General features: G+C 37.9%; 1 protein-coding gene across 2 annotated transcripts in view; it reads left to right on the forward strand.

The window, feature by feature from the left end:
* The first annotated feature begins 1,022 nt into the window (after positions 1-1,022).
* The window catches only part of SREK1 (splicing regulatory glutamic acid and lysine rich protein 1), a 36,135-nt gene continuing 22,379 nt past the window's right edge, over positions 1,023-14,778 (forward strand). The window contains exons 1-3 of one of the 2 annotated variants that reach the window (XM_015653173.3): positions 1,023-1,430; positions 6,559-6,692; positions 14,074-14,189. In XM_015653173.3, coding sequence (XP_015508659.1) covers positions 1,270-1,430; positions 6,559-6,692; positions 14,074-14,189 — 411 coding nt within the window. In that variant the 5' untranslated portion in view covers positions 1,023-1,269. The other variant, XM_033511374.1, reaches the window with a different exon arrangement.

Genomic DNA, 14,778 nt, shown 5'->3' on the forward strand with positions numbered 1-14,778 from the left:
TCCTGAACATAGAATAATAATATCAGTTTCATTTTCCACAATATATAACAAAATATCTGGAAGCTCCAGTTAAACTTCTCTCAAGCTAACTAGAAGCTGCCAGAGTGGCTGAAAGGATTTAAGTCTTTTAGACTTAATGCTTTTAGAATATGGATTTCATTTGGAAAGAGATGAGTGCACTGATAATAATTTTGAAATGTCCTATCTGAAACATATGCATAAATGTATTTAAAATCTGACGATTCTGACAGAAAAAAAAAATCTGACAAAATCTGTATCTCTGACAATTGCTTAGAATGACATTTCTGTAATGTATTGAGCATCAATAAAGGAAGCACTGCCCAGACTTATCTATGGAAATTCAGTAAGAACTGACCTACTTGCTCAGGGAACTGTCACAAATTTACAGTATTTTTCAGCCCAGATAGCTTCAAAAATACTTCAGTCCCTTCTCAGTTCATGCCTGCGGCATGGAAAGTCTTACAAACTGTCTGAAACCTTAAGCCTTTCAATGCCAAGATGCACAGGTCCATACCACTAGGAAAGACTGCAGTTTGATCCTTAATAGTGATACCCCACACATGAAGTGTTCAGCCTCATTTTCTCCAGCCAGTGTAACTTTTAAGGAGAACCTGAACTACAACTGCAGGCAAGATTAATTTAATTGGGATAGAGTCACAGTCAATTTCTAACAGAACCATTTACAATCCGTTCTATTACAAGCCTTTCCTGTTTAGACAGAGGGTGTATTCAGAGGTTGTTGGGTTTTTTTTCCCTAGGCCGATTAAACTGTCTCTTACTAAACGCGGCCACCAAACGCGCAATTAAACGGAAAACCTCATTTTTCTCTGGGGCCTCTCCCCTGACGAGCCCGAGCCGCCGACGGGGCCGCCGGGGCCGCCCCTGGCCGGGCGCGCGTCAGCAGCGGCCGCCGTGCGCGCGCCAAGGCGAGCGGCAGGGGCGGGCCCTCACAGCCCGCTCCTCTTCCTGGGCGGGGCACTGGCCCCGCGCCGGTCCCGCCCTACACCCGGCGGCCCAGCCGGCTCCATGTGAGGTGGCTCCTGAGGAAGCGAGCCATCTTCACGTCGCGGGCGGGCCGGAGGCCCTACCGGCAGGGGCCGCCCGTCCGTCCGAGAACTCTTCTGGGAGCAGTCGAGTGCACCGCTAGAGCGCTCGCTCGCGAGGTCGCTCCGGCCGGTGGCGCGCGCCCCTCTCGGTGGGCGGGCCCGCGCCCCCGGGTGCGCGCGGTAAGGCTGGGCAGGCGTCGCCATGATGAACAGCGGCGGGATCGGGGTCCCGTTGGGCTTCCCCCTGGGCCCCACGTCTGTCATCCAGGTCACCAACCTCTCCTCGGCCGTGACCAGCGAGCAGATGCGGACGCTCTTCGGCTTCCTGGGAGATATCGAGGAGCTGCGTCTCTATCCCCCGGAGTAAGTGGGGCCCGTGCAACCCTTCGCAGCGACGGAGATTAGGAATGAGGGAGAGGCGCGGAGGGGCCGGGGGGTGGCGAGAAGGGCAGGGGTAAGGGGCCAGACGCGCCATTTTGAGTGCGGGCACCAGGGAGGCGTCACGTGGTCCCTCCGCTTTGTATGGCCGGAGCGGCGGGGAAAGAGCTGCGCCCGCACTTAAGATGGCGGCGCCAGCCGTTTTCCCCCTTTCCTAAAAACCCGCTTTCTGCGGCCTGTCTGTTTCCTCGCCCACGCTGGGTGCAGGCGAGCTAGACCGGGGAGTTCCAGGCCTGCCCTCGCCCGACTGCCTTTATTTTTTAATTTTTTTCCCTTCTGGGAAAGGGAAGGGCGCTGTGCTCCGAGAAGGGGGCCGTTCGAGCAGAAGCCAGAGTAGCTGAGGTTTTGCAGAGGGCAAAGGAAGGTACCTGCCCTGCCTTGTGTTCGGAGTCGCCCCCAGTAAGACTTAGGCAGTAAATTAATCATGGGCATCGCATCTCTTCTTAAATTATAGCGGTTCGCGTGGTGTCAGCAGCGTGCGAGAGGTGCGCTCAGGTGGAAGATGCAGGGGTTTGCAGAATAACAGTGCTGCCTCTCCCGAGAAGGCGATGATCAGCAGAAAAGGGGAAGAAATGAACATTTTTTTTCTCTCGAGGCAGCAGTTGTACTGGGAAGCTAATAACAAATGTGCCTTGTCAAACCTTGTAATTTCTTAGAAAAATAAAATCGGAATAGTTGGGAAGGAGAGGGTGTTGTTAGCATCCCAATACGTGAACTTTGATACAAAAATGCTCAGGCTAACAAAACTTCGATTTCAAAAAAAGAATAGCCAAAAAGTTGCTGTTCATCAGTTTTTATGTAGCAAACATCTGACTATGTTTGAATACCAACCATTCAGGAAAAAATACATATTTTATATGTAAAGATATGCTTAAAGTAAGACAATGCCTTACTGATAGCTATATGATGGGTTTTTATTCAGTTTTCTAGGGCTTTGTCCTGGACTTGTTCCATAGTTGATTTTTTATATTTTGGGTTTTCTCTTGACTGAATATATAATTTTTTTTGTTACGGCTGTTGCTCTTGTCTTTCATTAGGTTATATAACAGGTTTTAAGGGAAATGGGGACTTTCTTGACATTCATACACAAATAATGTTTATGCTAACATGTCCAATTTTGCCACGGTGTATATACACATAAAACACTAAAATCCAGTACCACAGTAGGGAATAACTTGGGAATGTCAAGGTTATAATGCTGATTAACTCAGTTTTCAGAGATAGGATGCAGGATTGTGATTACCTGTTTTACTCTTGGTTTTATTTACTGTTATTTATGCATAAATGTTAGAAGTATAGTTTTCCTTGCCTCATACTTAAGGACATTTGAGTTGACTTCCAGATTGCTACCTTGGAAGAAAATGAAGTATTCAGTGCCCTTCCTTAGAAACAAAGACAAGAAGTGCCTCCTGTTGTCTTTCTCAAAACGTATTTAAATAACATTGTGATAAATTCATAAAATAGTATTTTTTTGGCAAGTCTGTGGGAGGCAAAGGTGTCCCAAACAAAATGTCGATCACTATCAGTTTGCAGTACAGTTAAAAATGGAATCTGGTTTTCAGGATGTGACAGGTCTTTTGCCTTGGGTGTGTACTCCAGTATGCTAGCCACTGACACAGCCTAGTGGTGTTTTCCAATTTGGCAGGAGACCTGTAGTTGGATTCTTAGTCCCAGATATGCACAGACAGTCCCATACACTTGTCACCCAGCTGAAGTTTGCCTTTCAGAATAGCCTTCAAAATTACATGTACATGTAGCAATGAGCCTTCAGATGTGGCTTTTAGAGGATTTTTGAACAGTTGAACAGAGTGTTGAAAAACTTACTGAGCAACAACTGAGTTTTTGCAGAATGAGTTGTTTGAAAGCAAACCGTCTCTACTAGGTGTGGAAAGACCTGCTGTGTGATACTGCTTACTTCTGAATAGTCTTGAGTGGTCTTGGAAGCTAGAATATTATTCTCTGTTTGAGAATAAACTTTTGGTTTAACCAAAAGTTGGATGATGGGCTGGTTTTTCATAACCCTTCCCTAGTCAAGGGCAAGACTGGATTGGCCTCTGTGTTCTGCCACCAGGAAGCTCCGCTCTGGTTGCAACCCAGTAGGCGTTGAGAGGTGGAGACACATGCCATACCAGACCTTGGCAGTGGGGTTTGGGGCCTCCTCTGGTTTGGAGCATAAAAGTGTTCTGTTCATGAGCCAGAGTATTTGGATAAAGTCTAGCTTAGCATTGAGAGGTGCCACCCACATCACTCTCACATATATAGCTTACCTGTTCTGACGCAGGTGGATGGGCTACCTTCACTTAACCAAGAAAAGGAACATGTCATCTGAGAAAAGGGCTCGTCATGTGAAAGGTCCAATAACATTGTTATAGTCTGCAGTGACAGCAATATAGGGGAGGCTTCTGAGGCAAAACACACACGGCCATATTTAAACTGATCTGCACAGTTATTCCATAATATCCTCTTAATGAGTTACTAATTTCTGTCATTTCCTCCACATCTCTCAAACCCCACCTCCCTGCCCCACCTGAGAAAATTTGGACAGTTAGAGAAATGCAGCCTTTTCTTTGTTTTTCTTTTTTTAAATACCATAGATTTCTGAATAGATCTTTCTTAGGAAATACTTCGGTTAATTTTTATTCTGTTAGGAGATGAATGTTGCTGTCTTTCTACAAAGGGAAACAAAAATGTTAGAAATGTCCAAATACTATTTAGATATTTATTTCCTCTTAATTTTTTTTTCTGAAGTGACTAATTTAATTTTAGTAACTTTGAATCAGAGATATATGAGTTGCTTTTTGGCATCAAGGCAGTGTAACCTAGGAAAAAGACCATGGGTTTCCCTCAATTCAGCCTCAGTAAAGGCTAGTAAAAAAGAGAATTAGAATAGGACTTTACTGTTTTAGGAAAGCCTTCTTAAAAAGGCTGCTGGGAGGATTTTGGAGGACCCCTTCATAAAAGGAGAGGACTTGATCACTGTTAAGCCTTCTAGAATTACAGATCTCTTAGATCTTAGTAATTTCCCTTGATGCAACTTCGGTGTGTTTTTAGTAGAGATGAATTTCTCTTTCCTAGCCTTTGGAAAACACTTGGTATCAAGATGTTTTTGTAGGTGCTCATTTGCACCAGTGTTCAGACGTCTAGTATTTTTTAACATACTGGCCACGTATGTGGCTATGACACATAGCTTTTGTGTTCTAAATCAGGGAATACAGGAGAGTAAATCTTACAAAAACATGCTTGTCATTGCAGGCTTCATAGATTTTAAAGTTTATAAGGATTATTTGGGGGCGGGGGGGTAGGTCCTGAAACTTTCTAGAGCAGAATTAGATTTTTGAGTTGGCAATGAAGGAAAAAAACCCCAGGAGATATTAGAAGTCTTCAGCAGTGTGACCATTTAACCTTCAGTGGTGGCTTCAGCCATTTGGCTTATAACACTGAGGGGTATGTTTAAAAAGAGACAAGCAAACACAATAACAGAAAACCCCAAGACACCATCTTCTCCCTCTCCTTAGAGTCTTCTCCCCAACCAAACCAAACCAAACCAAATAAAAAGCTACTTGTGGCCATAGAAGTCTTTGTGGTAAGCAAAGTTTCTCTAGAGTACTGAGAAAGGCCCGGCTGGCTGTCACCACTTACAGCTGGCTCAGGAGCTATTCTATGCAGTTATTTCCTTCCTGGGTGTGGAAATTTGAAACGGTGAAAACATTAGCCACTACAAATAAATAAAGTGGGCAGAAGAAATGTAGTCATCTTGTAATGTTTTTCTAAATTGTATGAGGTTGACTTTCATGTTTGTGTCTCGCACTCCCTGTTTAGTTTTTCCTTCACAGTGCTGTCTGTTCTTACAGAATCTTCCGTCTTAGATGTTTGTGAATGCCATTCTGAATTTGGCCTTCTCTAGATATTATACATTGGTGCTACTGTCCTGGTAGCCAGAATCATACTAGTCTGCCTGCCTCATGCATACATTCTTGGTTTATTTTTGTAATTAGTATGATGAGATGATGTGTCTAAAACTTCTGATTTGTATTTAAATCCTGAAATCTAATAGAATTTCATAGAATAACTGGGGAAGCATGTGCTTGGAATTCAAGGGGACTCCAAGATGGGTTAAACTTGATCTGCTGCTGGTACTTCCAGAAATATGATAAGTGTTTCCATTTTGGTTGAAACAGGACCAGGTGAAACAGTCTATGCAACATTTTTTCCATGATTTCAAATGAAAATTGCAGATATTTCAACAATATCATATTGTATTCTCTCTTTGAATATTTTATCTGTACTTCCTTTGTGTGAAGAAATAAGCTGCTAATTTGAACCTTGACAATGAAATCCATTTATAAAGCAAACTTTAGTCATTTTGATCAAGATTGCAGAGTTTACATATTCTCAGTTGGCATGCTGTGTAACAGAAAGGTGAATTACAAATTTTCTTCCCTTTTGTAGCCAAATGGTGAGTTGTTCCTGCTTCCTCCAGTGTAACTTACTCCATGCTACATTGTGCCAGACTTAGGCAAATGATGAGAATTTGTTTTGTTACATTAGTCAGCTAAGACCCAGTATTTGCAGGCCCTCTCTAGAACTGCTTTTATCTTTTTAAGACTTAATAAAACTACTTTTATGAAAGCTGGAGAAAGACTATTGATTATTACAGGCTAATATCTGAAGGACCCATGAAAGAATGGCAGGGTTTGTTGTTTGACTTTCCTAAACTAAGATTATTTTCAGAAAAAAAGAGAAACTATAAAATAATTACATGGCAATTGTAATTGTCAAGTAAATATGCTACTTAAAATAGTAATTTGAAATGTACTATTCAGTGTTGAGTAGCCAGATAATAGAAGAAAACTAGTCTTGTTAGTGATTTTGGCTTATGTAAATTTTCATTAGAAAGCTGCTCAATGCTTTTTTCACTGATACAACAAATTGGCTTGTTACTAGATTTCTGTACTTCAAGCTTCCTTTTCTAGGAAAAAACCTTTTTTTTTTCCTTAAGGAGTAATAGTTAAAAATACATGATTAATTGTTATTTTTTCCTTTTATCTTGCAGCAACGCACCTCTTGCTTTTTCCTCCAAAGTATGTTATATTAAGTTTCGTGAAGCATCGAGTGTTGGTGTGGCCCAGCATCTAACTAACACGGTTTTTATTGACAGAGCTTTGATAGTTGTACCCTGTGCAGAAGGTTGGTATTTTAGACATTCTTTCCCAATGTTGGTCTTTGTTGTGTCTGTTGTTTTATGCTTTCCATGTAAGGTGATGCTCTGTTGTTATTTTATTTTATTGCGTTTTGAAAAAAAGGCCTTGAAACAAAATTGAATGAAGAAAAACACAGTTATACATGTTTAATTGGAATTCAGCAATAGCAAAAAGATAGTTGGTTTAAGTTATGATAACTCAGGTTTTCATTGTTATTGCATATTTTTAAGGAAAAGAAAGGAATGTAATTCATTATATTTTGTGTTGGCAAGTATATTCGCACACAGAGTTCTCACTGAAGTCAATGGAGCCCTGAAAAGATTAAGTAATTTCCTGACACATAACATTGCAGTTTGAGTCGTAATGTGTCACCTTTGCTGTAGAGAGTTTTTTGGTGATTTGTGCTTTTTTAAAGATACTGATTATTTCTACATTTTTTTAGAGTGAATCCCAGTTTTTTCTTATAGACATGATATATTCATTTGGCCATTTTAAAGTCATCTAATCTAAGATATTTATCTTTCAAAATACTGTTTGAATATAACACTATAATAAACTAAATAAAATAAACTGCTAGTTTAATTTTTAAAAAGCATTTTTTCCTTATTGTTACTGTTGAAAATGTTACTTCAAGTGGGATAAAAAACTTTTCTTGTGTATATTGGTACTCCTTCTTTGCTTTGGATGTCGTTTAAATATGCAGTGATCTGTCCAGAAAGCTCCCATTACAAAATGTTCTTAAAACTCTTAATGAGATAAAATACTTGATGGATGCTAAATTGACAGATGGTCCTTTAACTGGCTCTGAAGCTGTGCTTTTACAGATGTGTTGAGTACCAGACAGTTTGTGTGGTTAGTACAAGCATCCTAGATTTGAATACAGTTACATAGAGCAGGGTTCTGTGGCAGGCATATCAATAGAGTTAGGCAGAACTTCATTGACTTCATTTGGATCACTGTGGAATTTAGCCTCAGACTGGTGCTGCACCTTTTACCTCTTTAAAATGGAATCATTCTAGCTGATGGAGTGAACCTGACTTTTAATTTGGTTGCTGTTTTGCCATGAACAGCAACATGTAGAGTAGTTGAACTGTAAACTGCAACAGATCAAGAAGTACCTCTTCTTAATGTTTCTATCTGCAAGAGTCAGGTTTTGGTTCAAAAAAACTACTATTGACTTCTTGCAATTTGTTAACAATGGTTCCAGAGTACCATTTTTCGGCATGTTTCTTGCATCATGATCTAGATAGTGTTCTGCACTATCTAGATATAGATGTGTATCTATAGATACGGTAGAGTGCTGCTATAATATTCATCTGGGACGTTATTAACAAACTGACAAGTCTCCAAAATTTCACAAACTATAAAAGTAGTTTCACTAAAGTTCATATTGACCTGCAGTGTGCTGCTTATTCTTGTAGCTTTCTTAGGCAGGCCATACAGCACATATATTTGTCATTGTAAAGCCTAGGTTTTTAGTTCCTTTTGTGTCTTGTTTTGGGGGCTCTTTGTTTTCATAGTTTTAACTTGTTCTTAAATTACAAATAGAATATTCCTGTATACAGAAATAATACTGCTGTATGCACTGGAAGCTCTGTAGAGGCTTAGGGGACCAGAGTCTCCAATTGCCCCTAAATAAACAGTCTGAAGATTATTCAGAATCTTAGTTTTATATTTCATCGATGAGATCTTAACAGTGGTTCAGTACTGCCAGAGAGGGAAGATGGCTGCCTAATGAGTGAACAACACTTCCTGGTGTTTTTCTTGTGATGAGATCACTGCCTGACATGATATGGCAACAGGCAGGTAAAGCTCTATTTTCCTGTGTCTTTTGTGGTAGACAGTGAATGAAAGGAGAATAAACCAAAATTCTAACAAATCTTTTTAAAAATCTACTCATAACTGGCTGATCAGGCATTACTGAGAAAACATTGTCACAGTTCAGAGTCATTCTGGACTCCACAGAAATGTATGCATAGTTAGGTGAACAAGTGATGAAGTTTTGAGGTCCCTTTTTTTTAATGTCAAAATACTGTTTATATTAGAATCAGTTATTTATAAAAAGATGTGAATTTAAACAAATTTAACTTTCTGATGAACTTAGTGTGTGGAATAAGTATGGCTTTGGAGACTGTGCCACAAGGGTTTTTTACTATGTATCATATGATGCATTGTTAATGGAGTCAGTGGAGTGGACCATGGGTTTTAAAAGTAGTGATGGCTTTTTATCCTACCAGGAGGTAAAATTATACCGCTGGCCAACAATGCCAGTAATAAAGCATTTAATGTGTGAAGTTAAACACAGAGGAGAGGTAAAATGGAAATCTGAAAGCCTGGTTCAAAAAAAAAAAAAAAAATCTGAAATTTGGAGTGTATTTAACAGTGGTAAATCAAGGAGGAAGTCGCTACAGAATGGTATCAATGAAAAGTATGTAACATTTGATGAACAATTGAACAAAAGTGTAATTGTAAATGAAGTAAGAGTATTAATCTGTGAAAATATGACTTTTTGTATGTGTGTATTGGTAGGTTTTTCTTTAAATATACTTTGAAAATGCAAAGGTTGAAAGCTAAACAAAGATGCCACCCTAATCTTTCTAAATTTTATGTCCACATTATCTGGTAGATGGATTTTGACTATTAATTTGGTTTTGTATGTTTTCTCTGTGTGATATTTGTGCATTATTAGATGACTAGACTGGCCAAGGCAGACCTGTTACACTTGCCTGAGTTAGGCATTGTTTGCCATGCCACTAAACCTGCCGCCAAGTGAAACCTTCATGGGGGAAATGAGATCGAAGTCTGACCTGCTGAAGATGGACGCCCTGTCTCTGTTTTTATTTTATTTTGCTTTCTTTCCTTTGTTTCTTTTATTTTTATTTTATTTTGTCCCTTTTTTGTTTTGTTCTGTTAAATCTCTTTCCCTTGTACTTGTGAACTGGTACTTCAGTTCTGTAAAATGATGTCTGTAAAGGGTTCACAGTGTTTGATTTTGAAGTTGACCTGGAGCTGCTTATGAATGGTGGATGGTATACAGAGAATTTAGAATATGATTAGTTTTTAATGCTCTGAATTAAGGATAAATTTGATTTGGAATTCTTTTAAGTATCTAAATTCAACAGATGAGTACATTGTGTCAAAAGACAGGAGAAGTGAAAAATTTATCAGTTCCAAGATATATTATTCCATATGTTGCACTTTTTAAGTTTGTATTGTAAAAGGACAGTTGAAACTATTACTTCTGGAGAAGGCAACTTTAGAAAGTAAAGCCATAATATTTCTCTGCTATTTTTCCTCAGCAGAGTGTTTTATGTTTCACCAGCTATTTAAAAGAAGGCTTACTATTTATGTCCAACATGATGATATAAAATAATTATTTCTGAAATTTCACTTTGATGAATATTGAATGTCATGAAATATTTGTTTGCTTCTGATGAAACCTTGCTCCAATGAGGTCAGTGGTAGTAAGATTTCATCCTTCTTTTTTCCTATAACTTTCAGAAAAAACTATTTACCACTCATAAGTACAATTGCAGCCTGAAGTTTTGGTTGGAGTGTGTTATGTGAGACATACTGTCTTTTAACACTGTTACTTGTGGAAGATTGAATCAATTCTCTTTGTGTGTGTGTGTGTGTGTGTGTTGCACTTTGACATGCTCTAGTGGTGATTATTTCAGGAAGAGGTTTAAAAAAACACTGAAGTCAGAAAAAAAGTGTTTTTCCAGTCATCTCAGAGTCTGAGAAGCCCTGGCAGTTCATGCTGGAGTGATTGAGATGGTTCTCATCCCTAAAGGATGTTTTTACTTCTCGTGAAACAGAAGCCCTGAAACAGAAGTGGTGGTGGACAAAGTGGTGTGTCTAGTCCTCAGGCATTGCTTTTCCCAGCCAACTGCACTGGGATCTCTTGGTTTCACTCCTTTCACCACACTCTGCACTGCAGCTGGGAAGAGCTTTGATTTGTGATGTTTGTTGGATTTGGCTGTGACAGTTGTAATTGCCAGTAGCTGTAATCTCTTTATTCCCTTCTGCTAGATCCAGAATCCAAACTAAGATTCATGAGTTGGATCTCATAGAAATCATTTTATTTCTAAGTGTACATGTTCCATTGGTGTAAAGTAGCAGGAAAATAATTAACTTTTTTAATGTTTAAAGTAGATTGTCATCTCTTCAGCATTTTTAAAACAAGCAAACTCATTGCAGAAGCAATTTTGAATGTGAGGATTAACTCTACAGGTTCACCACAAAGAGCTGGAAATTAATTTCTCTTGAGCACTTGAGGACTAAAAATACTGTGATTAGTACTTGTTTGATGCAGATGATTATGTTTAGTCTTCAGCATAATGGGTACTAGTATGGACTAGGTTGTCTAGGGCTCTTTAGACTGATGGTACAGAAGAGTAGCAATCACAACTATGTCTTTAGGCAATACTGGGGCTATGTACATTTCCTCCCAGATTCTTTTGCAAGGCGAAGAATCAATAAAAAAATGATCATAGAACCTGTAGCTTACTAAGCAGAAGAGCTTATAAGAAATCTGTCTAAGGATGTGGTGTAGATACAGCATATTTGACTGCTTCCCTCATTAGAAAATAAATATCTTCACCTCATTCTTATTCAGATTTTAAATACCATGTTCTAAAAATGAAAGTATTATTCTTAAACTATATTGTCGTAAATGGTTGCATTATAATGTGCAACATTTTAAGTGTATTTAGTGGGCTTGTATTTCCTTTACAAATACAATCATAGAGGTAAAACTGCAAAATTTAAAGCTTTTAACTCATGTGGTTATTTGGATTCACATATTAATTTGTTTTTCAAAGCTATTTAAAGAATATGAAGGTAGATATTCTAGATAATGAATTTTTTTTCCTTCTTCTTCACAAAGCGTTTTGTAGAATTTATTAAAATTCGCCCTGGTCATAAAAACTGGAAAAGTTACTCGGAAGAGACAGTGTCTTAGAATATACAGGCAAATTTTCAGGGTTCTGTCTGTAGAAATAGACCCTTTCTCATTCTTGAAAACAAAATAAATTAATCTTTCTTTGTGGTATAGAACTGACCAGCTTGATTTTGTATTTAAAATAGAACTTAACATTGTTGAAAGACCAAAGTATTCTGGAAATAATGCTGCAAACTTTACAATTTACATATGCATGCTGTTCATTCTGTGAGCTGCTATAGTGGTGAACTTACCTGAAATGTTCAGTGGATTTATTAGACAATGTTTCAGCAAGTTAATGATTACAGTTTTCTCAGTGCTATGGTCCATATACTAAAAGTTTAGGCTTCTACTGAAGTCACTTTATGAACTTGAGTCATTGTCTTAGTTATATGTGCCTAACTGAGCTCCTGTTTAAAAGGGCTAAATGCCTAAGCATTTTGTAAGTTTACCTGGTTAAGTGTGTATTGAATTGGCTGTATGTAAGTGCATACTTAAATTAGGCATATACTTATGTACAGTAGTGACCAAGGATCTCAGTTAGCATGCAGGCACACCACTACAAGAGCCATTTCTGCCATTGGATTTAATTGTGCCATGTCTCTTGATCCATAGAAACCTGCACGAGTAGCTGTTTAATTGCAAGATGCTCACTGTTCAGGATAAGTTCTGGTTCATTAGTAGTTTGAAAAAACTTTTAATACTTTGATATTCAGAAGAACTGATACATAATTCTATGCCTAATTTGCATGCACATCTGCTGGAACTGTATATTCAAAAGCCTGTTAATAGGCCTAAATATTAGGCAGGGTGCACAAAGTGCCTGATACTTTCGAGCAGTCAGGCAAATTAGGTACACCTCTCATTGCATGCCCGACTTCAAGACGAGATCTGTTAAGAGTGCTGAACATTGTGATGGTGGCTTAAATTCATGCATGTTTTTTAAAAAAGCCCTGGAAGTCATTATTGCACATTTTACTACTAAGTGCTAATAATTTTCCGATTTTTCTCCCTTAGATAGCAAAATCAAATGATTTTTTACATGTTAAGGAGCAAGGTGTCTCAAATATTAACATAAATAAAAATAAATGTAAATAGGAAGCATGGAAAAAAATGGGTACTGTTACTTTATCTTTTCTGTTCCATTCATGCTACATATAAATTAAGTTTCATTTAGATTTGTTTTGTCATTCGGTCATATCCAGCTGTAACCCAGACTTTCCTGCAGATCTGTAGAGCAGGTTTGCAGCACTTGTTTCTTGTCATTTTTTAAAGTAGTATGTTTTCTGTGGTGTCAGTTAGAATTCATATCACTAAACCTGCATGGTGTTTTGAAACCTATTTCAAATTTTCCTTTTTGATAAGAATATATATCAGTCTTCAGATTTTGGATTTAGATGTTTTGTAGTTAAAATGTGCAGTTTGAATCAAATCAGAAAACCACTGGCACAGCTTTTTATATCTTACTTGACTATTAAAGCAAGGTTTAAATAAGAACATTTACTTTATTAATATCCATGAAGTAATACCAAAGGACTCGACCAAAGTTGGTTAGCCTGATCAATTATGATTTTCTTCAATCTCAGTAAATTTAGAGTTAACTTACCAGTTTCAGATAAACTGAAGTGACTAGAATGTGAGAGTACAAATCTAAGTTTTTTCTACTCTTCCTTCCTCTACCTTCAACTTCACTTGTAGTATGTATTCTGTGCAGTCACAGTAGTTCAGTAGTTTATTATTTTATGTTTTATTTATTTTTACATTCTAATTAGGTAGCACCAGAGGAATAAAGAAAAGCACGAATTTCAATCAGCACATACTTTGGGGTTTTTTTCTTTCTTTTTTCTTTGTTTTATTTTCTTTTTTTTTCTCTTTTCTTTGTTTTTTTATTTCTCTTTTTTTTTTCTTTTGTTTTTTTTTCTTTCTTTTACTGATTTGGTTATTTGCCATTTCTGGGGATTAAACTTTAAAAAATGTTCTTCTTTTCTGTATCTGATGTTCTGTGTGCTATTAGTGATGCAGCCAACACGAACGGTTGTCATGTGTAAAACAACTTTCGATCACCGCGAAAACACCGCCCTGGGAAAGCGTCCATGCTTGATATCGTTTGGTTCATGAACGTTAAGTTTCCAGTACAGGTGACCCATAGCTCAAAGTGTTAAATAATTATATACATTATTCAGTTTTTAAAATAATAATCCATTAATGAGATTGCTAGTCTTTGAAGTTTTGCTCACTTTTGTTTTTCCTAATAGAGCAGGGTAAAAGGAAAAACTTAAGTTATTTGTTTCTTTGTAAGGATCTGGTAGATAGATTCATTGTTATTTATTACATTTTTAAATGCAAGGGTAATTGTAAAATCATAGAAAGACTAACATCTGGCTAGTGTTCCAACTCTGTGTAATGCTTTCATTTGCTTCTTCAGGTAAAATCCCAGATGAAGCCAAAGCCCTCTCTCTATTGGCGCCTGCTCCTACTATGACAAGTCTGATGCCTGGTGCAGGATTGCTTCCTATACCTACACCAACCCCCTTGACTACAGTAAGTTCATTGTTTATCATTTGTAGTTTTCTCTGTTCTCTGTAGCGTTTTTTGTGTACAGGATCAAAGGCTACCTAATCCATGGATGTTGCAGTGAGGGTTTAGCTGTAGTAACTCATGAGGACTGATCACAAGATGTCCATGTGCTGCCTTTCCAGGGTTTTTCTTTTGGATTCCTATTTTCCAAAATAGTGGGTAAATACTGGTTTTGGTTCTTGTTCTTTTTTAATTGCCATCCTACCCTGTAGGACCATTAATTTGATCCAATTAATTTGATTTATTATTCACTAACAAAAAAATTATTAAAGCCTAAGTTATATTAACAGCAGTTCTTCAGAGTATTAAAAGCTGCAGTAGACACTTTTACTTGATATCTCTGTGACAAGATTTTTGACTATTAGACTGTCTAATAATGTTTTCACTGTGAAAAGTAGAGGAGCTTGGTTCTGCTGTTTTTCCTTTTGCCTCTCTGTAAGCCTTTCTTGGCATCAGCAGGTTGCTGTGGTTTATTGAAGAAAAATTTAAGGTTAAAATAGAGTAGATTTTTCCTTTGTTACATAAAAAAGGTTCCGATGGCTTGTTAAGAATT

The sequence above is a fragment of the Parus major genome, chromosome Z, assembly GCF_001522545.3.
Source record: "Parus major isolate Abel chromosome Z, Parus_major1.1, whole genome shotgun sequence".
NCBI classification, from domain to species: Eukaryota; Metazoa; Chordata; class Aves; order Passeriformes; family Paridae; genus Parus; species Parus major.